Source organism: Carettochelys insculpta, chromosome 21 (genome assembly GCF_033958435.1).
Source record: "Carettochelys insculpta isolate YL-2023 chromosome 21, ASM3395843v1, whole genome shotgun sequence".
NCBI lineage: Eukaryota > Metazoa > Chordata > Testudines > Carettochelyidae > Carettochelys > Carettochelys insculpta.
This window is the reverse complement of record NC_134157.1, coordinates 3898960-3922644: the sequence shown is the minus strand read 5'-3', so window position 1 is coordinate 3922644 and position 23685 is coordinate 3898960. Positions and strand designations below refer to the sequence as shown.

Genomic DNA, 23685 nt, shown 5'->3' with positions numbered 1-23685 from the left:
ACCTCACTGCACCCCTCCCTGACACACCTCCACCCCCCTCACTGCACCTCTCACCGACACACCTCCACCCCCCTCACTGCACCTCTCACCGACACACCTCCATCCCCCTCGCTGCAACCCTCCCCAACACACCTCCATCCCCCTCACTGCACCTCTCACCGACACACCTCCATCCCCCTCACTGCACCTCTCACCGACACACCCCCATCCACCTCGCTGCACCCCTCCCAAACACACCTCCATCCTCCTCACTGCACCCCTCCCCACCACACCTCCATCCCCCTCACTGCAACCCTACCCAACACACCTCCACCCCCCTCACTGCACCTCTCACCGACACACCTCCACCCCCCTCACTGCACCTCTCACCGACACACCTCCATCCCCCTCACTGCACCCCTCCCTGACACACCCCCATCCACCTCGCTGCACCCCTCCCCAACACACCTCCATCCCCCTCACTGCACCCCTCCCCACCACACCTCCACCCCCTCACTGCAACCCTACCCAACACACCTCCATCCCCCTCGCTGCACCTCTCACCGACACACCTCCACCCCCCTCACTGCACCTCTCACCGACACACCTCCATCCCCCTCACTGCACCCCTCCCTGACACACCCCCATCCACCTCGCTGCACCCCTCCCCACCACACCTCCATCCCCCTCACTGCAACCCTACCCAACACACCTCCACCCCCTCACTGCAACCCTACCCAACACACCTCCACCCCCCTCACTGCACCTCTCACCGACACACCTCCATCCTCCTCACTGCACCCCTCCCCACCACACCTCCACCCCCCTCACTGCAACCCTACCCAACACACCTCCATCCCCCTCACTGCACCTCTCACCGACACACCTCCATCCCCCTCACTGCACCTCTCACCGACACACCTCCATCCCCCTCGCTGCACCCCTCCCTGACACACCCCCATCCACCTCGCTGCACCCCTCCCAAACACACCTCCATCCTCCTCACTGCACCCCTCCCCACCACACCTCCATCCCCCTCACTTCAACCCTACCCAACACACCTCCACCCCCCTCACTGCACCCCTCCCCACCACACCTCCACCCCCCTCACTGCAACCCTCCCCAACACACCTCCATCCTCCTCACTGCACCCCTCCCCACCACACCTCCACCCCCCTCACTGCAACCCTACCCAACACACCTCCATCCCCCTCACTGCACCTCTCACCGACACACCTCCATCCCCCTCGCTGCACCCCTCCCTGACACACCCCCATCCACCTCGCTGCACCCCTCCCTGACACACCCCCATCCACCTCGCTGCAACCCTCCCCAACACACCTCCATCCTCCTCACTGCACCCCTCCCCACCACACCTCCATCCCCCTCACTGCAACCCTACCCAACACACCTCCACCCCCCTCACTGCACCTCTCACCGACACACCTCCATCCCCCTCACTGCACCTCTCACCGACACACCTCCATCCCCCTCGCTGCACCCCTCCCTGACACACCCCCATCCACCTCGCTGCACCCCTCCCCAACACACCTCCATCCTCCTCACTGCACCCCTCCCCACCACACCTCCATCCCCCTCACTGCAACCCTACCCAACACACCTCCATCCCCCTCGCTGCACCTCTCACCGACACACCTCCATCCCCCTCGCTGCACCCCTCCCTGACACACCCCCATCCACCTCGCTGCACCCCTCCCCAACACACCTCCATCCTCCTCACTGCACCCCTCCCCACCACACCTCCATCCCCCTCACTGCAACCCTACCCAACACACCTCCACCCCCCTCACTGCACCTCTCACCGACACACCTCCACCCCCCTCACTGCACCTCTCACCGACACACCCCCATCCACCTCGCTGCACCCCTCCCCAACACACCTCCATCCCCCTCACTGCAACCCTACCCAACACACCTCCACCCCCCTCACTGCACCTCTCACCGACACACCTCCATCCCCCTCACTGCACCTCTCACCGACACACCTCCATCCCCCTCACTGCACCCCTCCCTGACACACCCCCATCCACATCGCTGCATCCCTCCCCGACACACCTCCATCCTCCTCGCTGCACCCCTCCCCACCACACCTCCATCCCCCTCACTGCACCCCTCCCCAACACACCTCCATCCACCTCATTGCACCTCTCCCCGACTCAACTCCATCCACCTCTTTGCACCCCTCCCCCACTCAACTCCATCCACCTCACTGCACCCCTCCCTGACACACCTCCATCCCCCTCACTGCACCCCTCCCCACCACACCTCCATCCCCCTCACTGCAACCCTACCCAACACACCTCCACCCCCCTCACTGCACCTCTCACCGACACACCTCCATCCCCCTCACTGTACCCCTCCCTGACACACCCCCATCCACCTCGCTGCACCCCTCCCCAACACACCTCCATCCTCCTCACTGCACCCCTCCCCACCACACCTCCATCCCCCTCACTGCAACCCTCCCCAACACACCTCCATCCCCCTCACTGCACCTCTCACCAACACACCTCCATCCCCCTCACTGCACCTCTCACCAACACACCTCCATCCTCCTCACTGCACCCCTCCCCACCACACCTCCATCCTCCTCACTGCACCCCTCCCCACCACACCTCCATCCCCCTCACTGCAACCCTACCCAACACACCTCCACCCCCCTCACTGCACCCCTCCCTGACACACCCCCATCCACCTCGCTGCACCCCTCCCCAACACACCTCCATCCCCCTCACTGCACCCCTCCCCACCACACCTCCATCCCCCTCACTGCAACCCTACCCAACACACCTCCATCCCCCTCGCTGCACCTCTCACCGACACACCTCCACCCCCCTCACTGCACCTCTCACCGACACACCTCCATCCCCCTCACTGCACCCCTCCCTGACACACCCCCATCCACATCGCTGCATCCCTCCCCGACACACCTCCATCCTCCTCGCTGCACCCCTCCCCACCACACCTCCATCCCCCTCACTGCACCCCTCCCCAACACACCTCCATCCACCTCATTGCACCTCTCCCCGACTCAACTCCATCCACCTCTTTGCACCCCTCCCCCACTCAACTCCATCCACCTCACTGCACCCCTCCCTGACACACCTCCATCCCCCTCACTGCACCCCTCCCCACCACACCTCCATCCCCCTCACTGCAACCCTACCCAACACACCTCCACCCCCCTCACTGCACCTCTCACCGACACACCTCCATCCCCCTCACTGTACCCCTCCCTGACACACCCCCATCCACCTCGCTGCACCCCTCCCCAACACACCTCCATCCTCCTCACTGCACCCCTCCCCACCACACCTCCATCCCCCTCACTGCAACCCTCCCCAACACACCTCCATCCCCCTCACTGCACCTCTCACCAACACACCTCCATCCCCCTCACTGCACCTCTCACCAACACACCTCCATCCTCCTCACTGCACCCCTCCCCACCACACCTCCATCCTCCTCACTGCACCCCTCCCCACCACACCTCCATCCCCCTCACTGCAACCCTACCCAACACACCTCCACCCCCCTCACTGCACCCCTCCCTGACACACCCCCATCCACCTCGCTGCACCCCTCCCCAACACACCTCCATCCCCCTCACTGCACCCCTCCCCACCACACCTCCATCCCCCTCACTGCAACCCTACCCAACACACCTCCATCCCCCTCGCTGCACCTCTCACCGACACACCTCCACCCCCCTCACTGCACCTCTCACCGACACACCTCCACCCCCCTCACTGCACCCCTCCCTGACACACCCCCATCCACCTCGCTGCACCCCTCCCCAACACACCTCCATCCCCCTCACTGCAACCCTACCCAACACACCTCCACCCCCCTCACTGCACCTCTCACCGACACACCTCCATCCCCCTCACTGCACCTCTCACCGACACACCTCCATCCCCCTCACTACACCCCTCCCTGACACACCCCCATCCACATCGCTGCATCCCTCCCCGACACACCTCCATCCTCCTCGCTGCACCCCTCCCCACCACACCTCCATCCCCCTCACTGCACCCCTCCCCAACACACCTCCATCCACCTCATTGCACCTCTCCCCGACTCAACTCCATCCACCTCTTTGCACCCCTCCCCCACTCAACTCCATCCACCTCACTGCACCCCTCCCTGACACACCTCCATCCCCCTCACTGCACCCCTCCCCACCACACCTCCATCCCCCTCACTGCAACCCTACCCAACACACCTCCACCCCCCTCACTGCACCTCTCACTGACACACCTCCATCCCCCTCACTGTACCCCTCCCTGACACACCCCCATCCACCTCATTGCACCCCTCCCCGACTCAACTCCATCCACCTCTTTGCACCCCTCCCCCACTCAACTCCATCCACCTCACTGCACCCCTCCCTGACACACCTCCATCCCCCTCACTGCACCTCTCACCGACACACCTCCAGCCCCCTCACTGCACCTCTCACCAACACACCTCCATCCCCCTCACTGACACACCCCCATCCACCTCGCTGCACCCCTCCCCACCACACCTCTATCCCCCTCACTGCACCCCTCCCCACCACACCTCCATCCCCCTCACTGCAACCCTCCCCAACACACCTCCATCCCCCTCACTGCACCTCTCACTGACACACCTCCACCCCCCCTCACTGCACCTCTCACCGACACACCTCCATCCCCCTCGCTGCACCCCTCCCTGACACACCCCCATCCACCTCGCTGCACCCCTCCCCAACACACCTCCATCCCCCTCACTGCACCTCTCACCGACACACCTCCACCCCCCTCACTGCACCTCTCACCGACACACCTCCATCCCCCTCACTGCACCCCTCCCTGACACACCCCCATCCACCTTGCTGCACCCCTCCCCAACACACCTCCATCCCCCTCACTGCACCCCTCCCCAACACACCTCCATCCCCCTCACTGCACCTCTCACCGACACACCTCCACCCCCCTCACTGCACCCCTCCCTGACACACCCCCCATCCACCTCGCTGCACCCCTCCCCAACACACCTCCATCCCCCTCACTGCACTCCTCCCCAACACACCTCCATCCCCCTCACTGCACCCCCTCCCCACCACACCTTATCCACCTCACTGCAACCCTCCCCGACTCACCTCCATCCCCCTCGCTGCACCCCTCTGCACCACACCTCCATCCACCTCACTGCACCCCTCCCTGACTCACCTCCATCCACTTCGCTGCACCTCTCATCGACACCCCCATCCACCTCACTGCACCCCCTCCCCACCACACCTTATCCACCTCACTGCAACCCTCCCTGACTCACCTCCATCCCCCTCGCTGCACCCCTCCCCACCAAACCTCCATCCACCTCACTGCAACCCTCCCCGACTCACCTCCATCCACTTCGCTGCACCTCTCACCGACATACCCCCATCCATCTCACTGCACCCCTCCCTGACTCACCTCCATCCACCTCACTGCAACCCTCCCTGACTCACCTCCATCCACCTCGCTGAACTTCTCCCCAACACACCTCCATCCACCTCACTGCAACCCTCCCTGACTCACCTCCATCCACCTCACTGCAACCCTCCCTGACTCACCTCCATCCACCTCGCTGAACTTCTCACCAACACACCTCCATCCACCTCACTGCAACCCTCCCTGACTCACCTCCATCCACCTCACTGCAACCCTCCCTGACTCACCTTCATCCACCTCACTGCACCCCTCTCCGACTCACCTCCATCCACCTCGCTGAACTTCTCACCAACACACCTCCATCCACCTCACTGCAACCCTCCCTGACTCACCTTCATCCACCTCACTGCAACCCTCCCTGACTCACCTTCATCCACCTCGCTGCACCCCTCTCCGACTCACCTCCATCCACCTCGCTGAACTTCTCACCAACACACCTCCATCCACCTCACTGCAACCCTCCCTGACTCACCTCCATCCACCTCACTGCAACCCTCCCTGACTCACCTTCATCCACCTCACTGCACCCCTCTCCGACTCACCTCCATCCACCTCGCTGAACTTCTCACCAACACACCTCCATCCACCTCACTGCACCCCTCTCCGACTCACCTCCATCCACCTCACTGCACCCCTCTCCGACTCACCTCCATCCACCACACTGCACCCCTCCCTGACCCACTTCCTGGCCCCCCCTCGCTCACTGCACAGGCAGAGGAGGGAAGCGGGTGCAGTGAGAAGGGGGGGGGTCTCAGCGAAGGGGCGGGTGGTGCAGGGGTTAGAGCAGTCCGTATTTTGGAATTAGAAAGTTGGGAACTGGGCCCTCAGGGCAGCCTGGAGAGGGGTCACCCTCTGGGCTCTGCCCCCGCAGCCATTGCCTGCACCTGGCAGCACTGTAACGGCACCAGCCTAGTGACACCAGCCAAGTGCCCCACACCACGTCACACAGGGCTTGGACTGAGCAGCTGGTCCTGCGCGGGGAACTGTCCACACTAGCCACGGCCTCAGGGGAGCTTCCTCGCAAGCCGCCCCTTACCCAGAGAAGTTGCGTCTGCACCCCTGTGCTGGCAGAGTGAACGCTGCTGCACGGGCCAGGGAATGGGCAGCACTTGTGTCCCCCTCCCAGGCCACTGAGAGAAATGCTGCCCCTGCTCAGCCCTGCTGTCTCCCAGGGTCAGCCAGGCCAGAAGTCTAGCTAGAGAGCCCATCACCCTGGGACCTGGGCATCTCCTCATTCCACTCCACAGACATGCCCGCAGCTTGGCTCCTGCACTTGGGCCCCGTGTGAGGGCCTCACACACACAGATCCCCCAGCCCCGAGCATTTCATGTTGATGGTCGTGTGGCTGCCTGTCCCCCCACCCTCCGCCAGCAGCCCAGGAAAGAGACTTGGGGACCAGCCCAGGTGAGTTCTCTTAGGGCCAACACACAAAGGCAGGAAACGGTCAATTTCACCAAAACATGCAAACAACAAGCTGGGACTATGGGCTAGAGAACATCGGAAGGACGCGGTTCGCTCACTGCACGAGGAACCGCGCCACATCTGAGCTGGCTCCAAACGGCTCCCTTTAGAAGTGTGGCCAATATTTCAAAAAGTCACCCCGGCGCAACACCACCGATAGCTCCAGTTGGGATCAAAGGAATCATTTTGCTGGACCCAAAACAGGTTTTAGGGCTCAATCCCCAAATCACAGCACTTGGGTGTAGCCACGTCTCGTTTCAAGTCAGCTCCTGCAGCCAGGCCCTGGCCCGGGTGCTGGTCTGTCTCATTTTGGCCCTGGGCTGATCTCTCACCCCACTGCACGGGGGTCCCTCTGCCCTGGCAGTGCACAGGCATGTCCCCCACTTCCCCCCACTGCATTGAGCCTGGGTCACTCGCACAAGGAAACAGCACTGAAGCAGGACGCCTCAACCATGCAGGAGGCACTGGAGGCACAGAGGCCTCTGATGTCAGAAGCTGCCCCTCCTGCACTGGCCAGGGACGAAGGTCCAAGCAAGAGTCTGCAAAGAGCTGCCGCCTTACCCTCTGTCCTGCAGGTCTGAAGACACTCCTTCTCCGAAGGGAAGTTGTTCCCGTTCCCAAGACAGCCACCGTAGTGGAAGCTCTCGCAGGCCATAGAGGAGGAGTTGTAGAAGAACCGAGTGTTCGTCCCCATGCAGGGGCCCTCGTCTTTACCCAGCCGGCAGAAATCTGAGCGCATCACAGTGGTGAGCCGAGAGGTGCATTTCTTGCTCACGGAGCCTCTCCCCAGGGACGGAGCCCACCCCAAGCCTCTCCCACTTCCCCCACTGGTGGGATTTCCCATGGAGCTCACCCAGCTCTGCGGGACAAGGACAGCAGTGCTGTGTCTCAGAGAGCTGAGTCCCAACTCTCTTATGGGCCACTCAGCAGTTGCCGGTGGCCCTGGGAGGTTCGGAGGCTGCCTAGGAAAGCTCTCATGGGGAAAAGTGGAGCTTCCAAACATAGAAGATCCTGCGTTTTTGCTCCCGTTGAGGTCTGGGCACAGCCAGGCCTTCCCCAGGCCCCAGGAGCAGACAAGTCCCCATCCAAGCAATCCAGCCACGCCCAGAGTGTGATATCTTCATCCCACCCCACCAGGAGCCCGGCTTGGTACAGACCTTCCTTTTTGCTGCTGAGCGGTGGCAGCGGACCAGCGGCAGAGCCCTCTTGCTCGGGCAGGACAGCTCGCCGAGCCCTCTGCACAGGGGAGAAAGAGCAGCCCGTTAAGTGGCCATCGGCAAGGCAGAGGACAGGTGAGAGCTGTGAATGCCGGCGTCTCCCCGCAGAGGGCAGCAAATGCAGATGCTCCACAGGCCTGGGAGATGAGTCCCCCCAGGAGGAGCCAGAGGGGCCAAAGGTGTAACAGGCTCTTCCCAGGGACGGATACACTGCTGGGACTTCAAACAGAAACTCTGCCCCCTCCTCAGCCCTGGGAATGACTGGGGCCACTCCCAGCTCCGGCAGCTGTATGGGGGCGGGACGACTCCCAGCTCCGGCGGCCGTGTGCAGGGGGGACTCTTAGCTCCAACGGCCTTATGGGGGGCCACTCCCAGCTCCGGTGGCCATATGGGGGGAGGACTCCCAGCTCCGGCGGCCATACTGGGGGGGGGGGACTCCCAGCTCCGGCGGCCATACTGGGTGGGGGGGACTCCCAGCTCCGGCGGCCATATTGGGGGGGGTACTCCCAGCTCCGGCGGCCATACTGGGGGGGTACTCCCAGCTCCGGCGGCCATATTGGGGGGGGTACTCCCAGCTCCGGCGGCCATACTGGGGGGGTACTCCCAGCTCCGGCGGCCATATTGGGGGGGGTACTCCCAGCTCCGGCGGCCATACTGGGGGGGTACTCCCAGCTCCGGCGGCCATATTGGGGGGGTACTCCCAGCTCCGGCGGCCATATTGGGGGGGGTACTCCCAGCTCTCAGCGATAGGCACGTATATCTCTCCTGCAGCAGCCCCAGAGCAAAGGGCAGCCAGCACCAATGCCTCCCAGCCTGGGCCTGGTCCTATGGCTTGAAAACAGGCCCTGGATACTGCCAGGCCATCTCCCTCCTCGCAGCACCCCTGGGGCACACAGGGAGAGACTAAAGTGAAATCCAATGCAACTAAGCCGCATCTCTTGGGCTCGTGCCTTGGCTTCGTGGGCAACTCCTGCACCCCCGTCCTCCGCTGTGCCCAGTGCTCCTTTCCAGGTCTGCTGTAGCAGCCCCGAGCAGAGCGAGACAGCGGTGCCGAAGAGCAGCTCCCAAGTGGGCTGAGAAAGCCAGGCTGGGCCCTTCCGCTTGTCCCCCCTTGGCCCAGCAGCCTGGCTCCCCTAAGGGGGTTGAGGCGCACACTGCATGTTCTTGAGGGACACCCCAAGCTCTGGAGACTCGCTGGAGAGGCCCCAGCCCCAATGACTCACCCTGGGTTCCATCTGTGTCTTGCTGGGCACACATTCACCTGCAGCAGGGGACAGGACGGGGAAGGTTAGCAGAACGGGGCAGAGGAGCCGGAAGCTGCTGTCAGAGAGAGGCAGCTTCTAACGGGCCCGCCCCACTGTATCCAGCCTGCCACTAGCTGCGCGGGGCACCCGTGTGCTCCTTCTGCGGGGACAACCGCTCCTGATGCCCCGGAGCCCAGGCTTCCCTCCAGCAAAGCCTCTGCCCTGCTCGGAGGATCGGGCCCTAGGAAATCTGATGAGGTTCAACAATAACAAGTGCAGATTCCTGTACGTGGGACATAAGATCCCCAAGGATTGTTACAGGCTGGGGATCGACTGGCTAAGTATCAGTGCAGCAGAAAAGGCCCTGGGGATTACAGTGGATGAGAGGCTGGATAGGAGTCAACAGTGTATCCTTGTAGCCAAGAAGGCTAATGGCATATTGAGGTGCATTAGGAGGAGCATTTCCAGCAGATCTAGGCTACGTCTACACGTGCACCCAACATCGAAATAGTCTATTTCGACGAATAACGTCTACACGTCCTCCAGGGCTGGCAACGTCGATGTTCAACTTCGACGTTGCGCAGCCCGACATCGAAATAGGCGCAGCGAGGGAACGTCTACACGTCAAAGTAGCAACATCGAAATAAGGGAGCCAGGCACAGCTGCAGACAGGGTCACGGGGCGGACTCAACAGCAAGTCGCTCCCTTAAAGGGCCCCTCCCAGACACACTTTCATTAAACAGTGCAAGATACACAGAGCCAACAACTAGTTGCAGACCCTGTATATGCAGCACGGACCCCCAGCTGCAGCAGCAGCAGCCAGAAGCCCTGGGCTAAGGGCTGCTGCCCACGGTGACCACAGAGCCCCGCAAGGGCTGGAGAGAGAGTATCTCTCAACCCCCCAGCTGATGGCCGCCATGGAGGACCCCGCTATTTCGATGTTGCGGGACGCGGATCGTCTACACGTCCCTACTTCGATGTTGAACGTCGAAGTAGGGCGCTATTCCCATCCGCTCATGGGGTTAGCGACTTCGACGTCTCGCCGCCTAACGTCGATTTCAACTTCGAAATAGCGCCCAACACGTGTAGACGTGACGGGCGCTATTTCGAAGTTACTGCCGCTACTTCGAAGTAGCGTGCACGTGTAGATGCAGCCCTAGAGAAGTGATTATTCCCCTCCACTCAGCTCTGGTGAGATCACATCTGGAGTATTGCGTCCAGTTCTGGGCCCCCCAGTAGAGAAAGGAGGTGGCTGCATTGGAGAGGGTCCAGTGGCGGGCAACGAAAATGATTAGGGGCTGGAGCGCATGACCTGTGAGGGGAGGCTGAGGGATTATTTAGTTTGCAGAAGAGAAGAATGAGGGGGAATTAGATAACAACCTTCAACTTCCTGAAAGGGGGTGTCTAAAGAGGATGGAGAGAGACTGTTCTCAGTGGTGGCTAACGACAGGACAAGGAGCCATGGTCTCAAGTTACAGAGAAGGAGGTGTAGGTTGGATATTGGGAAATACGATTTCCCCAGGCAGGTGGTGAAGCACTGGGATGCGTTGCCTAGAGAGCTGGTGGAATCTCCATCCCTAGAAGTATTTAAGTCCCAGCTTGCGTAAGTCCTGGCTGGGATGGTTTAGGTGGGGTTGCTCCTGCTTTGGGCAGGGGGCTGGACTTGATGCCCTCCTGAGGTCCCTTGCAGCCCTGGGATTCTATGATGCTCCCTTGGTAGGGTTGAGCCTGAATGATGTGAAACTGGCAGGGGCAACAGCAGATGGAAGGAGGGCAGAAGACATGGCACAGGGGTTCTTGTTGTTCCTGCAGCTACAGACTAGCACGGCTGCTCGTCTGATACAGGAGACATGAGCACTCGCAGCAGGCTGGGCTCTCACACGGATGGATATTAAGGTGGACCCAGGTGTTGCTGGGTAGAGGCTGGCAAGGCTCTCAGGGACCGAGCTGAGGGTCTGTGGAGACGTGCCCTGTGGGGCCAGGGGTGGCAGTGGAATGGTGGAGACCTGTCTCTCTTGCCCGCTGCAGGAGAATGGCTGGGATTCCCTCACACTCCTCCACCCATCACTCACTCGCCCACAGGCCACCTGACTCCTTGGTCACATCGCCCTGAAACAGCAACGTCCCTCGCCCAGTGCCCGGACCAGAGAAGTGCAGTCTGGCTTCCAAAGGGCCCTTCCAGGCCCCATAACACGAGTGCGTCCCTGAGGGAGTCTCTCCTGAAACCCCCCGAAGAGCAGGGACTCTGCCCCACAGCCTCCCTCACTGTCCTGTTCCGAGGCCAACCTGGGCTCACGTCCCCCCTGGGTCTCCTTCGCTGCCTGCAGCTCCCACAAGCGCCCGTCCCAGCTCCACGGACACCGATCCCTGTCACAGCCCTTGGCCCGGGGTTCTGAACCTTTCCGGTTTTCTGAACCGTCCATCAGTTTTGTGCCTCTCCTCTGGCCTCCCTCCAATCCGTCCACGCCCTGCCCACATGCAGCCCTGCAGCCACACGCCAGCCAAGGCCTCACCGGTGCAGGGCAGGGACTTACCCCCGGAGTCCTCGCTCACAGAGCTTGCCCTCAAGGGAGTCCAAGGCAGATTGACCGTCTGACGAGCAGTTCAGCTCTCCCACGGCCACAGCCCGCCCACCCCTTGTGGCCTAGGATCACACCAGTGATAGCCAGCCTCAGTTTCCCCATCTGGAGTGTTTCCATGAAGTGTCCCCCAGGTGTTCCCTTGCCCAGAGCAACCCCCACTTGGGGACTGGGCTTAGCCGTATGAAAGCAACGGCGACCCCCTCTCAGCACCTCGCCTCTGCCCATCTGCAACGCCTCAGGGCACGTCCATCGGGAGGCTCGGTTTGGGGTGGCAGCTGCAGGCGCATGGGGCTCAGGAGAGCCCATCTGGGGAGTCTGAGCCATTCAGAGATGACCCGGCCTCCTTGGCCACATACAGCTCCTCTCTGCTGCTTCCTACCCACCACCGGTCTTGGTTCCTTTCTCCCTCTCCCGCTTACAGGCTCCTCCATCCCTGCCAGCTCTGCTCTTCCACCAATGACGCAGCATTCTCCTTCCCACTGGGGACTGGCACGGCCGAATCATGGGCTGGAGAGGCCGTGGAGGGGCCTGCGGATGGGGGGTAGTGCCCGGATTACCTTTGTTAATCATGATGAAGATGGAGTCCTCGGGAATCCCCATCTCCAGAGCAAACTGTCTGAAATCCTCAATGAGGCCTTCTCGGAGTTCGGGGGTCCTGCCTGGGGGGAACCTGGGCGTCAGCAGGCAGGCGAGTGGAGCACAGGTTGGGAGAGGGGCTGAAATCCCCCACCACGTCCTCCCCCCAAACTTCTGCAGCTGCAACCAGGTCTGGGGCAGGCCCTCATGGAACACACGGCTTCATATACCAGCCCCGACCCCGGCTCCATTAGCCTGTCCCCTGTGGTGGCCAAGTACTCAGAAGGACCAAGGCACCTCAGCCCTACCACCCCAGCCTGGGCCTCTCCTGAGCAACCCCTGCCAGAGTCAGAGCAAAGGACCCCCAAGTGGAGGGAAGTTGTGTGGGGTGAGCCCTGGACTCTCAGGCCTCTTGTGAGCAAAGCTGGGCTGGGCCAGGCTCTCCGGGGTGGAACAGGCTGGCAGCCCCACATGGGTCACACAACATGCCAGCCGCCCTTGTTACAGCCACAGCCACGTACCGTAGAGTTTGGCTGTGGTGGTCAGGCCCACGTTGCTCTTCTTCTGCATTAGAATGACGGCGTATTCCTTGTAGTTGGTGTGCACCACAGAGGACTTGATGGTCACGTTCCAGCCTGCAGAACCGGACAGACAGGGGGCACGTCTCAGAAGGGTGGGGTATGGGCTAATCTGGCCTTTAAAAAGAGGCCGCATGATGTGAGGCAGTGGGGCCAGGGCCAGGGCCCCGGCCTGTGTGTTTTCAGACCCTGGATTCTGCTGCCTGAACTGGGTGGATGTAGCAGCCACAGCCTGGGCTCACCTGGCCTCCCTGCAGGGAGAAGGTACCAGCTGCGCAGGGCCCCATGGCCACCCCCCAGGGTATGGGCTGATTGCACTTGCCAGGACTCACAGCGGCATTCACCTCTTTGGTTACCTGGAGAGCTCACTGCATCTCTAGGCCACGTCTACCTACACTACGTGGAAGATGGACCCTTCCGGGGTTTGACTTCGCAAAATCGAACTATCCGGGGTGGGCAGTTGACCCCCGTATGCCTCCGTCTTGCGAGGAGTAAGGGAGTTTCTCTCCGTGGTCTCCTGCAGTGAGGACAGCCTGGTAAGTTGATGGTTGACAAGTCGATTCCAGCTAGAACGGCGTGTCTACAATCAACTTTCAGGCCTAGCCTAGACCTGGCCTAAGTGTCAAAAGCCAGTGGGCAACAGGCAGACACTGTAAACCAATTCCAAAGAGAAACTGACGGGGCTCTTGTCATTACCGCTGCCACTGGGGTATCTTCACAGAGAGAGGAGGACGAGATCTGGAACTGGTTCCCCTCCACTTTCTTCTGGCCTTTACCTCAAAGCCCAGATTTTGGCTGCTCTAAGTACATGCAGCTCGGGGAGCACAGCCGAGACATCCCGCCCACACTTACTGGGGTTATAGTAGGTGTATTTTCCAGGGATGCTGGTTTTTTGATACTCTCCAGAAACCTGCGTGCAGACGCCTTGCCTGGGAAGGGGAGAGAAACCCGTAAGACCTGCTGCTGTTCCTAGTCGCATTTGGTCACCAGCCACCCGAGGTCTTTAGTCACTGCCAAGAGCTGTCCCGTAGGTCCCCAGGACTACAGATCCATTCGCCCTGTCCCCACCCCAGCACCCACCCTAAGAGACTCCAGTTCCCCCCGTGCTGAGTCAAGTGAAGCGCATGAAGAGGAAGGAGCAGGATCTGACCTTGCATGACTGGAGCAGTGGGTCAGAACCAGGCAGGCTTTCCTCCTTTTATTTCCTCCTGCCCAGTTAAGACTTTTTAAGGAGACCCCAGCGTAAATGGCTTTTGATGCTGCCAGGTCAAAAGGTCCCAGGCACCTTCAGATAATAGGCCTGCAAACAGACCTGAGCGGGCCCCTCCCAGTCCTGGGGAGGAGCTGAATGTTTGTATTTCAATTGAAATCCACTTGCCCCTTCCAGGTTGGACTCCTGCCAGGAGGTGCCTGGGATTCAGAGTTAATTTCCCCTTTACCTCCTTTCTGCTGTGCCCAGCCTCTGCCACTTGCAGATCTCAGAGGGTTCATGGGTCTAAAAGTTCCCAACCTTCTCAGTAACACAACACACTTCAATGAGACAAACAGTTCCACGGTGTACCCGTTGTTTTTAGTAGAATCGATTGCTCATAAACATCAGGTTCACTTACATTTACTGCAGAGAGGTTTGCAATATAGTAGTGAAGTTACAGACATAAAGGGTAATAAGTAATTTTACAAATATATGAGAAGCAAGAGGAAGACCACAGACAGGGTAGGCCCACTACTCAGTGCAGAAGGAGAAATAATGTCAGGAAACTTGGAACTGAAGTTTAATAAGGACAAATGCAAAGTACTCCACTTGGGAAGAAACAATCAGCTTCATACATATAAGCCGCATCTACACAAGCCCGCTACTTCGAAATAGCGCCCGCCAAGTCTATACGTGGCGAGCGCTATTTCGAAGTTGAAAACGAGGTAAGGCGGCGAGATGTCGAAGTCGCTATCCCCATCAGGGGATGGGAATAGTGCCCTACTTCGATGTTGAACGTCGAAGTAGGGCACGTGTAGCCGATCCGCGTCCCGCAACATTGAAAGAGCGGGGTCCGCCATGGCGGCCATCAGCTGAGGGGTTGAGAGATGCTCTCTCCAGCCCCTGAGCTCTATGGTCGCCGTGTGCAGCGGCCCCTTAAAGCTCCCCGCCCCCTGTGTTCCTGTGCAGGAAGCTGAGAGCGCGTGCAGGCGGCAGAACTGGCACGCGGTCAGCCTGCATGCATCTCTGCAGCCCCAGGCCACCACCCCTGCAGTGATGGCCGCCCGCCAGCCTCCCAAGCGCCCCCAGGGCACCCCCACCAAGGGGAGCCAGAGCTCCCAGCCTGCCAGCCAGCCTGGGAAGAGGCAGCGGGGCCCCTCCTGGACGGAGGCCGAGATCCGGGATCTGCTGGGGCTCTGGGGCGAGGAGGAGGTGCTCCAGGTAATGGGGAGAAAGAGGCGGAACGTGGATGCGTTCGCTAGGCTGGCCGAGGGCCTGGCTGCCCGGGGTCACCCTGCCCGCACTCCTGACCATGTCAGGAGTAAGGTGAAGGAGCTGCAGCAGGGTTACGCCCGGGACCGGGACACGGCCAGCCAATCTGGGGCCGCCCCCACCACTTGCCCCTTTTACAGGGAACTCAGGGAAATCCTGGGCCCCCGGTACACCTCCTCCCCCCCCGGCCACCCTTGACACATCGGCCGACGAGCCCCAGCAGGCCCCGGAGACGGAGTCCACCCTGGAGGCCAGCCCTGCACCCCAGGGGCCCCCACAGGAGCCCACCCTTGGGACACCGGAGGAGGAGGGGGCCTCCAGCGACAGGGGGCTCCAGATCGTCCTCCCCTCCCGCAGCTCCAGCAGGGTGTCTGCCCGATGGCTGTCCCCCGACCGTGGGAGCTGAGCATCAGGTATGTACCCCCGCTGGTGCACACTCCCGGGGTTAAGGGGCGGGGACAACAGACATGACCAGGGCCCTCCACATGCCAGATGACCATGGCCCCAAGGACAGCAGTGGCACGGCCCTCAGAAGAGTGCATCAGCCCCTGCCCCCGCCGCAGGACAGCTCCATGCCCCATCCCTGGGGATGGGGGGAGTGGAACCTAGGGTCCACTGGGGGGCGGGGTGGGACACCCATCAGCAGCAGCAGCATCTCCCGGGGACGGGGATGGGGAACCAGCAGCAGAGGGGTGGGGGGACAAGGGCCATGGACCAGGGCCCACACTAACGGCTGTCTCCACTCTTCTTCCCCCCTGTGTTCCGCAGCTGCACCATCGGAGGGCCCAGAGAGCGCCGGCGAGGCATCAGTGGTCCCGGAGAGCCCACCGGGGCCATCCCAGCAGTCCAGCCCCTCGGCGGAGCACCGACCAGCCCCAGGACGAGGCCAACGGCGGAGCCACCACCAGAGGACGGCCACGGACCCCCAGCTGCTCGCGACCCTCCAGCGTGAGCTGGAGGTGTCGGAGCAGCGCCTGCGGGTGGAAGAGTGGCGGCTGGAGCTACAAGAGCGAGCGCTGGCCTGGCGCCAGGAGGCTTGGGGGGCCTTCATGCGGACCGTCGAGCGCATCGCAGAACACCTGGCCCCCCATGCCGCGCCGCCCGCCACTCCGACCACCGCTCCAACTGCCGTCTGCCACCCTGGGGCCTGCCGCCGAGGGGGACCTGGGCCCTGCAGACACCCGCCGGCCGTATCTGCCGGTTCGCCCGGCCCCCACCCAGCTTCGGCCAGGGCTCCGGCCGAGGCGAGGGTCACGCCCTCCAACCCCGGGCGCCGGACAGTAGGAGTGCGGGGCCGAGGACGTGGCCCCGCCTACCCCTTTGTACATATCCCCCATTATTTGTATATAGTTTGTGTTAGATCCCTGTTCTGTTCTGGTACCTGCCACCCCATGTAAATAGTTCCCCCCTTTTTTTCTCTATATATATTGTATTAATAACAGATTTCACTGTTTGGTTTCAAACAACAGGTCCATTTATTTGCAAGAAAAGTGGAGGGGGGTGCTCTTGGGTGCTCTGAGTTGTGGGCGTGGGGGCAGGGAGTGTTGTGGAGGATGGGGGGGTGCAGTAGAGGGCCTGCCAGCATTCACCCTGCAGCCTGGTCGAAATGGGCCCACAGGGCCTCCTGGACCCGGATCCCCTCGGGGTCCACCTGGCGACTGGGGGCAGCGGGTGGCTGCACATCGGCCCTGCCAGCCTCCACAGCCCAGCCCTGGAAGAAGGCCTCTCCCTTGCTCTCCACCAGTTTGTGGAGAGCGCTGCACGCGCCCACAACCTGGGGGATGTTGGTGGGGCCTGCATCCAAGCGGGTGAGGAGACACCTCCAGCGCCCTTTGAGGCGGCCGAAAGTGCGCTCAACCGCCTGGCGCGCATGGTTCAACCGTGTGTTGAACCGCTCCTGGCTGGCAGACAGATGGCCCCTGTAAGGGTGCATGAGCCAGGGCCGGAGGGGGTACGCCGCGTCTGTGACGATGCAGAGGGGCATGGTGGTGTCCCCCACAGGGATCTCCCACTGGGGGATGTAGGTCCCCGCCTCCAGCCGGCAACACAGGCTCGAATTTCTGAACACCCGGGCATCGTGGGTGCTGCCAGGCCAGCCAACATAAATGTCCAGGAAGTGGCCCCAGCTGTCCACCAAGGCCTGGAGGACCACCGAATGGTAGCCCTTCCTGTTGAGGAAGCGTCCTCTGCTGTGCTCCGGGGCATGGGTGGGGATATGGGTCCCATCCAGAGCCCCAAAGCAATTTGGGAAGCCCAGGCTGGCAAACCCCGCGATGGCAGCATCCGGGTCCCCAAGCTGCACGAAACTGTGGAGGAGCAGGGCATTGACTGCGTGGACGACCTGCAGGGGAAGGACATGAGAGAGCACCAGTGAGGGGTGTGCAGGGTGTGTCTGGCCCTCCACCCCAGGGCTGCCCCCCCGACCCCAGGTCCTCTTACCTCCATGAGGACAGCCCCGACGGTGGCCTTGCCCACGCCAAACTGCTGCCCTACGGATCGGTAGCTGTCTGGAGTGGCCAGCTTCCAGACAGCGATGCCGACCTGTTTCTCGACCGTGAGGGCACGTCGCATGGAGGTGTCCTGGTGCCGTAAGGCAGGGGTGAGCCACTGGCAGAGCTCCAGGAATGTCTGCCGGCTCATGCAGAAATTCTGGAGCCACCGGTCGTTGTCCCACTCGCCGAGCACCAACCGCTCACACCAGTCTGTGCTCGTGGGGTAGCTCCACAGCCAGCAGCATGTGCGGCAGGGGTGGGTGTCGGAGGGCAGCAAGGTCTGCGGTTGCTTCCTCCTCCCCTGAAGGCAGCTCCTCTTCCACAAATAAAAGGTGGTCAGCTGCCTCTTGCATAGCACTGAGCAGGGCAAGCTCTGCTCCTGCAGGGGCGGGTGTGTGGACCTCTGGCTGCTGCTGCTGCTGCTGCTGCTGCTGGGGGTCCATACTGCTTCGACAGGGTGTGCGTGCCTGTGGCTCTGCAGACCGCGGGCTGTGCAGGCTGAGTGTGTCTGGGAGGGGCCCTTTAAGGGAGCGGCTAGCAGTTGCCCCGGAAGTGCTAGTCCGCCCTGTGACCCTGTCTGCAGCTGTTCCTGGCACCCTTATTTCGATGTGGGCCGCTTTGGCATGTAGACGCTCCCCTGCAGCGCCTACTTCGATGTAGTGCTGCCCAACGTCGACGTTGAATGTTGACGGCACCAGCCCTGGAGGACATGTAGACGCTATTCATCGAAATAGCTTATTTTGATTTTGCTACATCAAAATAAGCTATTTTGATGTAGCGTCCCCGTGTAGACGTAGCTATAGAGTGGGAAGTGACTGTCTAGGAAGGAGTACTGCAGGAAGGGATCTAGGGGTCACAGTGAACAACAAGCTAAATGTGAGTCAACAATGTGATGCTGTTGACAAAAAGCAAATGAGATTCTGGGCTGTATTAACAGGAGTGTTGTGAGCAAGACATGAGAAGTCATTTTTCTGCTCTACCCAGCGCTCATTAGGCCTCAGTTGGAGTATTGTGTCCAGTTCTGGGCACCACATTGCAGGAAAGATGTGGAGAAATTGGAGAAGGTCCAGAGAAGAGCAACAAGAATGGTTCAAGGTCTAGAGAACATGATCTATGAGGGAAGACTGAAAGAACTGGGCTTGGTTAGTTCAGAAAAGAAGTTTAGTCTCAGGCATCTGATGAAGCAGGTCTTTGCCCACAAAAGCTTATGCTCCAAAATTTCTGTCAGTCTGTAAGGTAGCACAGGACTTCTTGTTGTTTTTGAAGATACAGGCTAACACGGCTACCCCTCTGATACTTTAGAAAAAGAAGATTTAGAGGGGACATGATAGCGGTTTTCAAGTACCTAAAAGAGGGTTAGAAGGAGGGAGAAAAATTGTTCTCCTTGGCCTCTGAGGATAGGACACGGAGCAATGGGCTTAAACTGCAGCAAGGGAGGTTTAGATTAGACATTAGGAAAAACTTCCTGACTGTCAGGGAATAAGTTACCTAGGCAGGTAACTGGAATAACACACTGGAATAAGTTACCGAGGCAGGTTGTGGAATCTCCATTGCTGAAGATATTTAAGAGCAGGTTAAATAGACACCCATCAGGGATGATCTAAATCAGACGTGTCCAACCTGCGGCCCGCAGCCTGCATGCGGCCCCACAAGATCGTAAACTTTTAACATTATTCTGTGCTTTACATACATTAACTATATTATATATTTTGTACGCGGCCCGAGACTGTCTTCACTCAGTGCGGCCCAGGCAAGCCAAAAGGTTGGACACCCATGATCTAGATGGTGTTTGGTCCTGCCATGAAGGCAGGGAACTGGACTTGGTGACCTCTTGAGGTCCCTTCCAGTCCTAGTGTTCCAGGATTCTAGTGCGCACAACGAGCTAAACATGGACCAAATGCGTTAATGTTTCAAATCCGCCATGGAACACACCACCGTCAACAGCAAGCATGGACACGTTTTCCAAATCTCCTCAGTGCTGTGCGAGGGAGGCTGAGTAAAGGAGGAGCCACTGAAAATGTCAGTGCCTGCCTTTGGGGGAGGTGGCTCCAGGGATCAGGCTCCCCTCCCCGCCAGCCTGGTGGAGCCAGGATGCGGCATTTAAATCACATCCCAGTTCCAACAGACTCCCCCCCTCTCCCCGTTCTCACGGCAGGGAGTGGGGGCGGCTCCCTTCTAGCTCCTTCAGGCCGGGAAGGAGCATTTCAGCTGCCTCCTGGTATGAATGGGGTCCCGCAGAGTCGGCATTTCTCCTCACAGCGGTTCTTCAAAGAGCCACCGTGCGGTGCAGGAGAGGGAGGAGGACACTGACAAACCCCATGTCAGCTGGGACTCAGGCAGCCTGGGGATTGAGCCCCACCTGGCACAGGGTCGTCAATTTCCCCCCCTTCCATGGCTCTGCAAAGAGCTGCTGAGAGGGGATATTGACGAAATGTCATTGCCTGCTGGGCCACTTCTCATGGCACACTGGTTGAAACCACTGCCCTAGAGATGCAGCCACTTTGCAGGTGAGGACTCTTCGTAACGATGTGCCCAGCCTTGCAGCAGGCAAGAGGTAAGCACAGCCCCTGCGCTACGCAGGAACCGGGGGTCTTGTTTTCAGGAGGGCCTGTCTGAAGCCAGTGGAACTGGCAGAGGTCAGCAGCTTGGAAACTCAGGCCCGCTGCGGGGAGCTGCAGCTCTGGGATGCCCAGTTGCTCAGGCTTGTGCTGTGGTGTTTTGGTGGGCAGTAGCTCTGGGGCACCTACCTGAGTCGGGTGCTGGTGGTGCTGATGGTGTCGCTCGTCTGCCCAGGTCCCAGCACCAGTGTGCCCATGGCAAATTTATCCTGGTATTGCTTAATCCAGCTGCATGTCGTGCCAATGGCAATGTCGTACCATTTCCCATAGATCTAGGAGAAAGGAGAGTGCGGCCGGTGACTACCCCGGACAGGCAGGCTGGGGACATTTCACCTTTGCTGAGGACTTGGGGAATTTCAGCATTTTCAGCAGAGCTTAAATTTTCTTTGCAAAACACTGAAAAGCCTGATTGTGGGGCACCAAGGGCCAGCTCAGGTGTCCCAGTAGCTCTGATGGTCTGGGCCTCTGACATCAGTGGTTTCCCGGCTCTTCCAGAGCAGGGCCCAGCAAGCTCTGTCACTGTTGGCAGCCAGCCTGCACTGATGGCAGTGCTAAGAGGGGTGAGCCCGGAGAACTCTGAAACCTAATGACTGCAGTTTCCATGGCTACATCCTTCACTGTGTCCCAGCTGGTTGTCCAGAGACATCTGGCTAACGCACTTGTACTTACCCTCCCAACTCAGCCTTGCACCCCTGCCTCCTATCTCTGCTCATGGGGCAGCAGGGCAAGCTGCTCTTCCTTCCCCACTGGAGCTGCTTCCACATAGCTGCACCTCTACCACCAGGCCAGCCCTGGAGCCATGTCTCCCACCACCAGCGTGTGCCAAGGCCAAGCAGAGCACACAAAGTACTTGATGCACAGCGCAAGCCTCGGCCGGAGGCGCCCGAACTCTGGGGCTGTTCTGGGCTCTGGATGCATCTCCCAAAGCAGAGAGGAAGCACCCCCTAACTCCACTCCTGACCCTCGTGGTGGCTGCTGCACCCATGCCTAGGCTCCAGCTGCCAGCCTCACAGCTGGGGCCCCAGCTGCCCACCTCACACCTAGGGCTCCCCTCTCAGCTCTGCACCTGGCTGCCAGCCCCATATAAGTGGCTCCACTCCCAGCCCTGCCAACATGGCCCTGGGCATTACAGTGAATGAAAAGCTGGATAGGAGTCAACAATGTACCCTTGTAGGCCAAGAGGCAAATGGCACATTGGGTTGCATTAGTAGGAGCATTGCCAACAGCTCTAGGGAAGTAATTATTCCCCTTTATTCAACAATGGGGAGGCCACACCTGGAGTCGTGTGTCCCGTTCTGGAACCCCCAGTATAGAAAGAATGGGGATGCACTGAAAAGGGTCCAGCGGAGGGCAATGAAAATGAAGAGGGGGTGGAGCACTTGACCAATGAGGAAAGGCTGAGGGATTTGGGCTTGTTTAGTCTGCAAGGGTGAGGGGCAATTTGATAGCAGGCTTCAATTAACTGAAAAGGAGCTTTAAAGGGGATGGAGAGAGGCTGTTCTCAGTGGTGACAAATGGCAGAACATGGAGCAATGGTCTGAAGTTACAGAGGAGAGGTGTAGGTTGGATATTAGGAAAAACTGTTTCCCCAGAGGGGTGGCGAAGCACTGGAATGCGTTACTGAAAGAGGTGGTGGAATCTCCATCCCTAGAGGGTTTTTAAGTCCTGGCTTGGCAAGGTCTGGGCTGGGATGACTTAGTTGGGATTGCTCCTGCTTGGGGCAGGGGGCTGGACTGGAGGACCTCCTGAGGTCCCTTCCAGCCCTAGCCCCAGATTCTAACATAGCTTCTGCTATGCCCATGGGGAACTCTTCACTGCATGCAGGGCAGAGGCTCAGCTTCCCCAGCACAGTTGCATGCCTGGATGTGTAGCTGTACCCCGAAATCCTTGCCCTGCCTCAGCGGGTCAGCAGCCTGACTTCCTGCTCCTGGGGGGCAGAGAGGGGCTGTGAAAAGTGTCCTCTATTACATGCCACTTCAAAGAAATCTGGCAAGGAGCTGTGTGACTCCAGAGCCCAGCACCAGTTCACGTGACAGCTCTGCCCACAGACAACTCCCCTCCGATCGCATCCACTCCCACAGCTGCCTCCGCCGATTCTTTTCCACAGAGCAAGTTGTTCCCTGTCTGATGCAAACCCTCCAGCCACACAGCCAGGCCACCCACATGGGCAAGCTGCATGGGCTGCAGCTGTTAAACCGCCCAGACTCCCTGCTTCACACCGCACCTCGCAGCTGCGCCCACACCAGCCCCTTGCCCTGCGCCCCCCGCTCTGGGGGAAATGGATCTGAGACAACGACTGAGACAACAGGCTCTTTTAGAGACAAGCTCTGCTCCAAGAACGAAGGCGCCGCTGGACGGCTGCTACCTGCTCCGGGTCAAAGTTTTCTTGCACTTGGATGTCCTGGGCTTGGCTCCCAGTTGGGCTCCCTCTAGCAACGGCAAGACAGAGGAGGAAGAAGCAGCCCTGGAACTCCATGGCTCCGAGCTCAGCCGTGCTCCTCAGCTTCAGGGCGGACAGAGGCAGCCCTGCGAGGTTGCTGCTGTGGACTGTGAACTCCCAGCCTCTGAGCGCAGCAGGAGGTGAATGGCCATGGGCACGCAGGGCCAGAGGGGGGCCAGGCAGCCAATCACCCAGAAAGCGCAGCCCTGACGGTGCAGGGGTGGCCACTTCAGGACCGGGCTGGGACACGTGGTGCGGCAGAGTTCAGGGTCTGGCCCATGCGCGTTGGCTGCTGTTTGACCGCAGAGAGAGGTTAACTGGCGTCCCTGGCAGAGCAGCCACAGCTTACCAACACCCAGCAGCATTGGCCCTCCCGCCTATTGGCTGGTTTGGGGCGGCCACCCAGGCCCCATGCTCTGCAGGGCTCTGGGGCTTCTGTCCCAACCTTCCTAGGATGGGAGAGTTCCCCATATCGAGGTTAACCTGAGGGGCCCAGGGTGGCCTGGGGGTTACCTGGATGTCCTGGTGCAGGGATCAGCCCCCGGCCCTCACGGCAG

The 23685-nt window shown here is 60.3% G+C and overlaps 1 protein-coding gene across 1 annotated transcript in view; it reads right to left on the bottom strand.

The window, feature by feature from the left end:
• Window positions 1-23165, bottom strand: part of AMBP (alpha-1-microglobulin/bikunin precursor) — a 30511-nt gene extending 7346 nt beyond the window's left edge. Inside the window, exons 1-8 of the mRNA XM_075015475.1 lie at window positions 23054-23165; window positions 20818-20960; window positions 13967-14043; window positions 13058-13171; window positions 12518-12619; window positions 9358-9395; window positions 8075-8153; window positions 7479-7646 (exon numbers count right to left, since the gene is read on the bottom strand). Coding sequence (XP_074871576.1) covers window positions 7479-7646; window positions 8075-8153; window positions 9358-9395; window positions 12518-12619; window positions 13058-13171; window positions 13967-14043; window positions 20818-20960; window positions 23054-23164 — 832 coding nt within the window. The 5' untranslated portion in view covers window position 23165. The remainder of the gene's footprint in view (window positions 1-7478; window positions 7647-8074; window positions 8154-9357; window positions 9396-12517; window positions 12620-13057; window positions 13172-13966; window positions 14044-20817; window positions 20961-23053) is intronic.
• Between the last annotated feature and the right edge of the window lie 520 nt (window positions 23166-23685).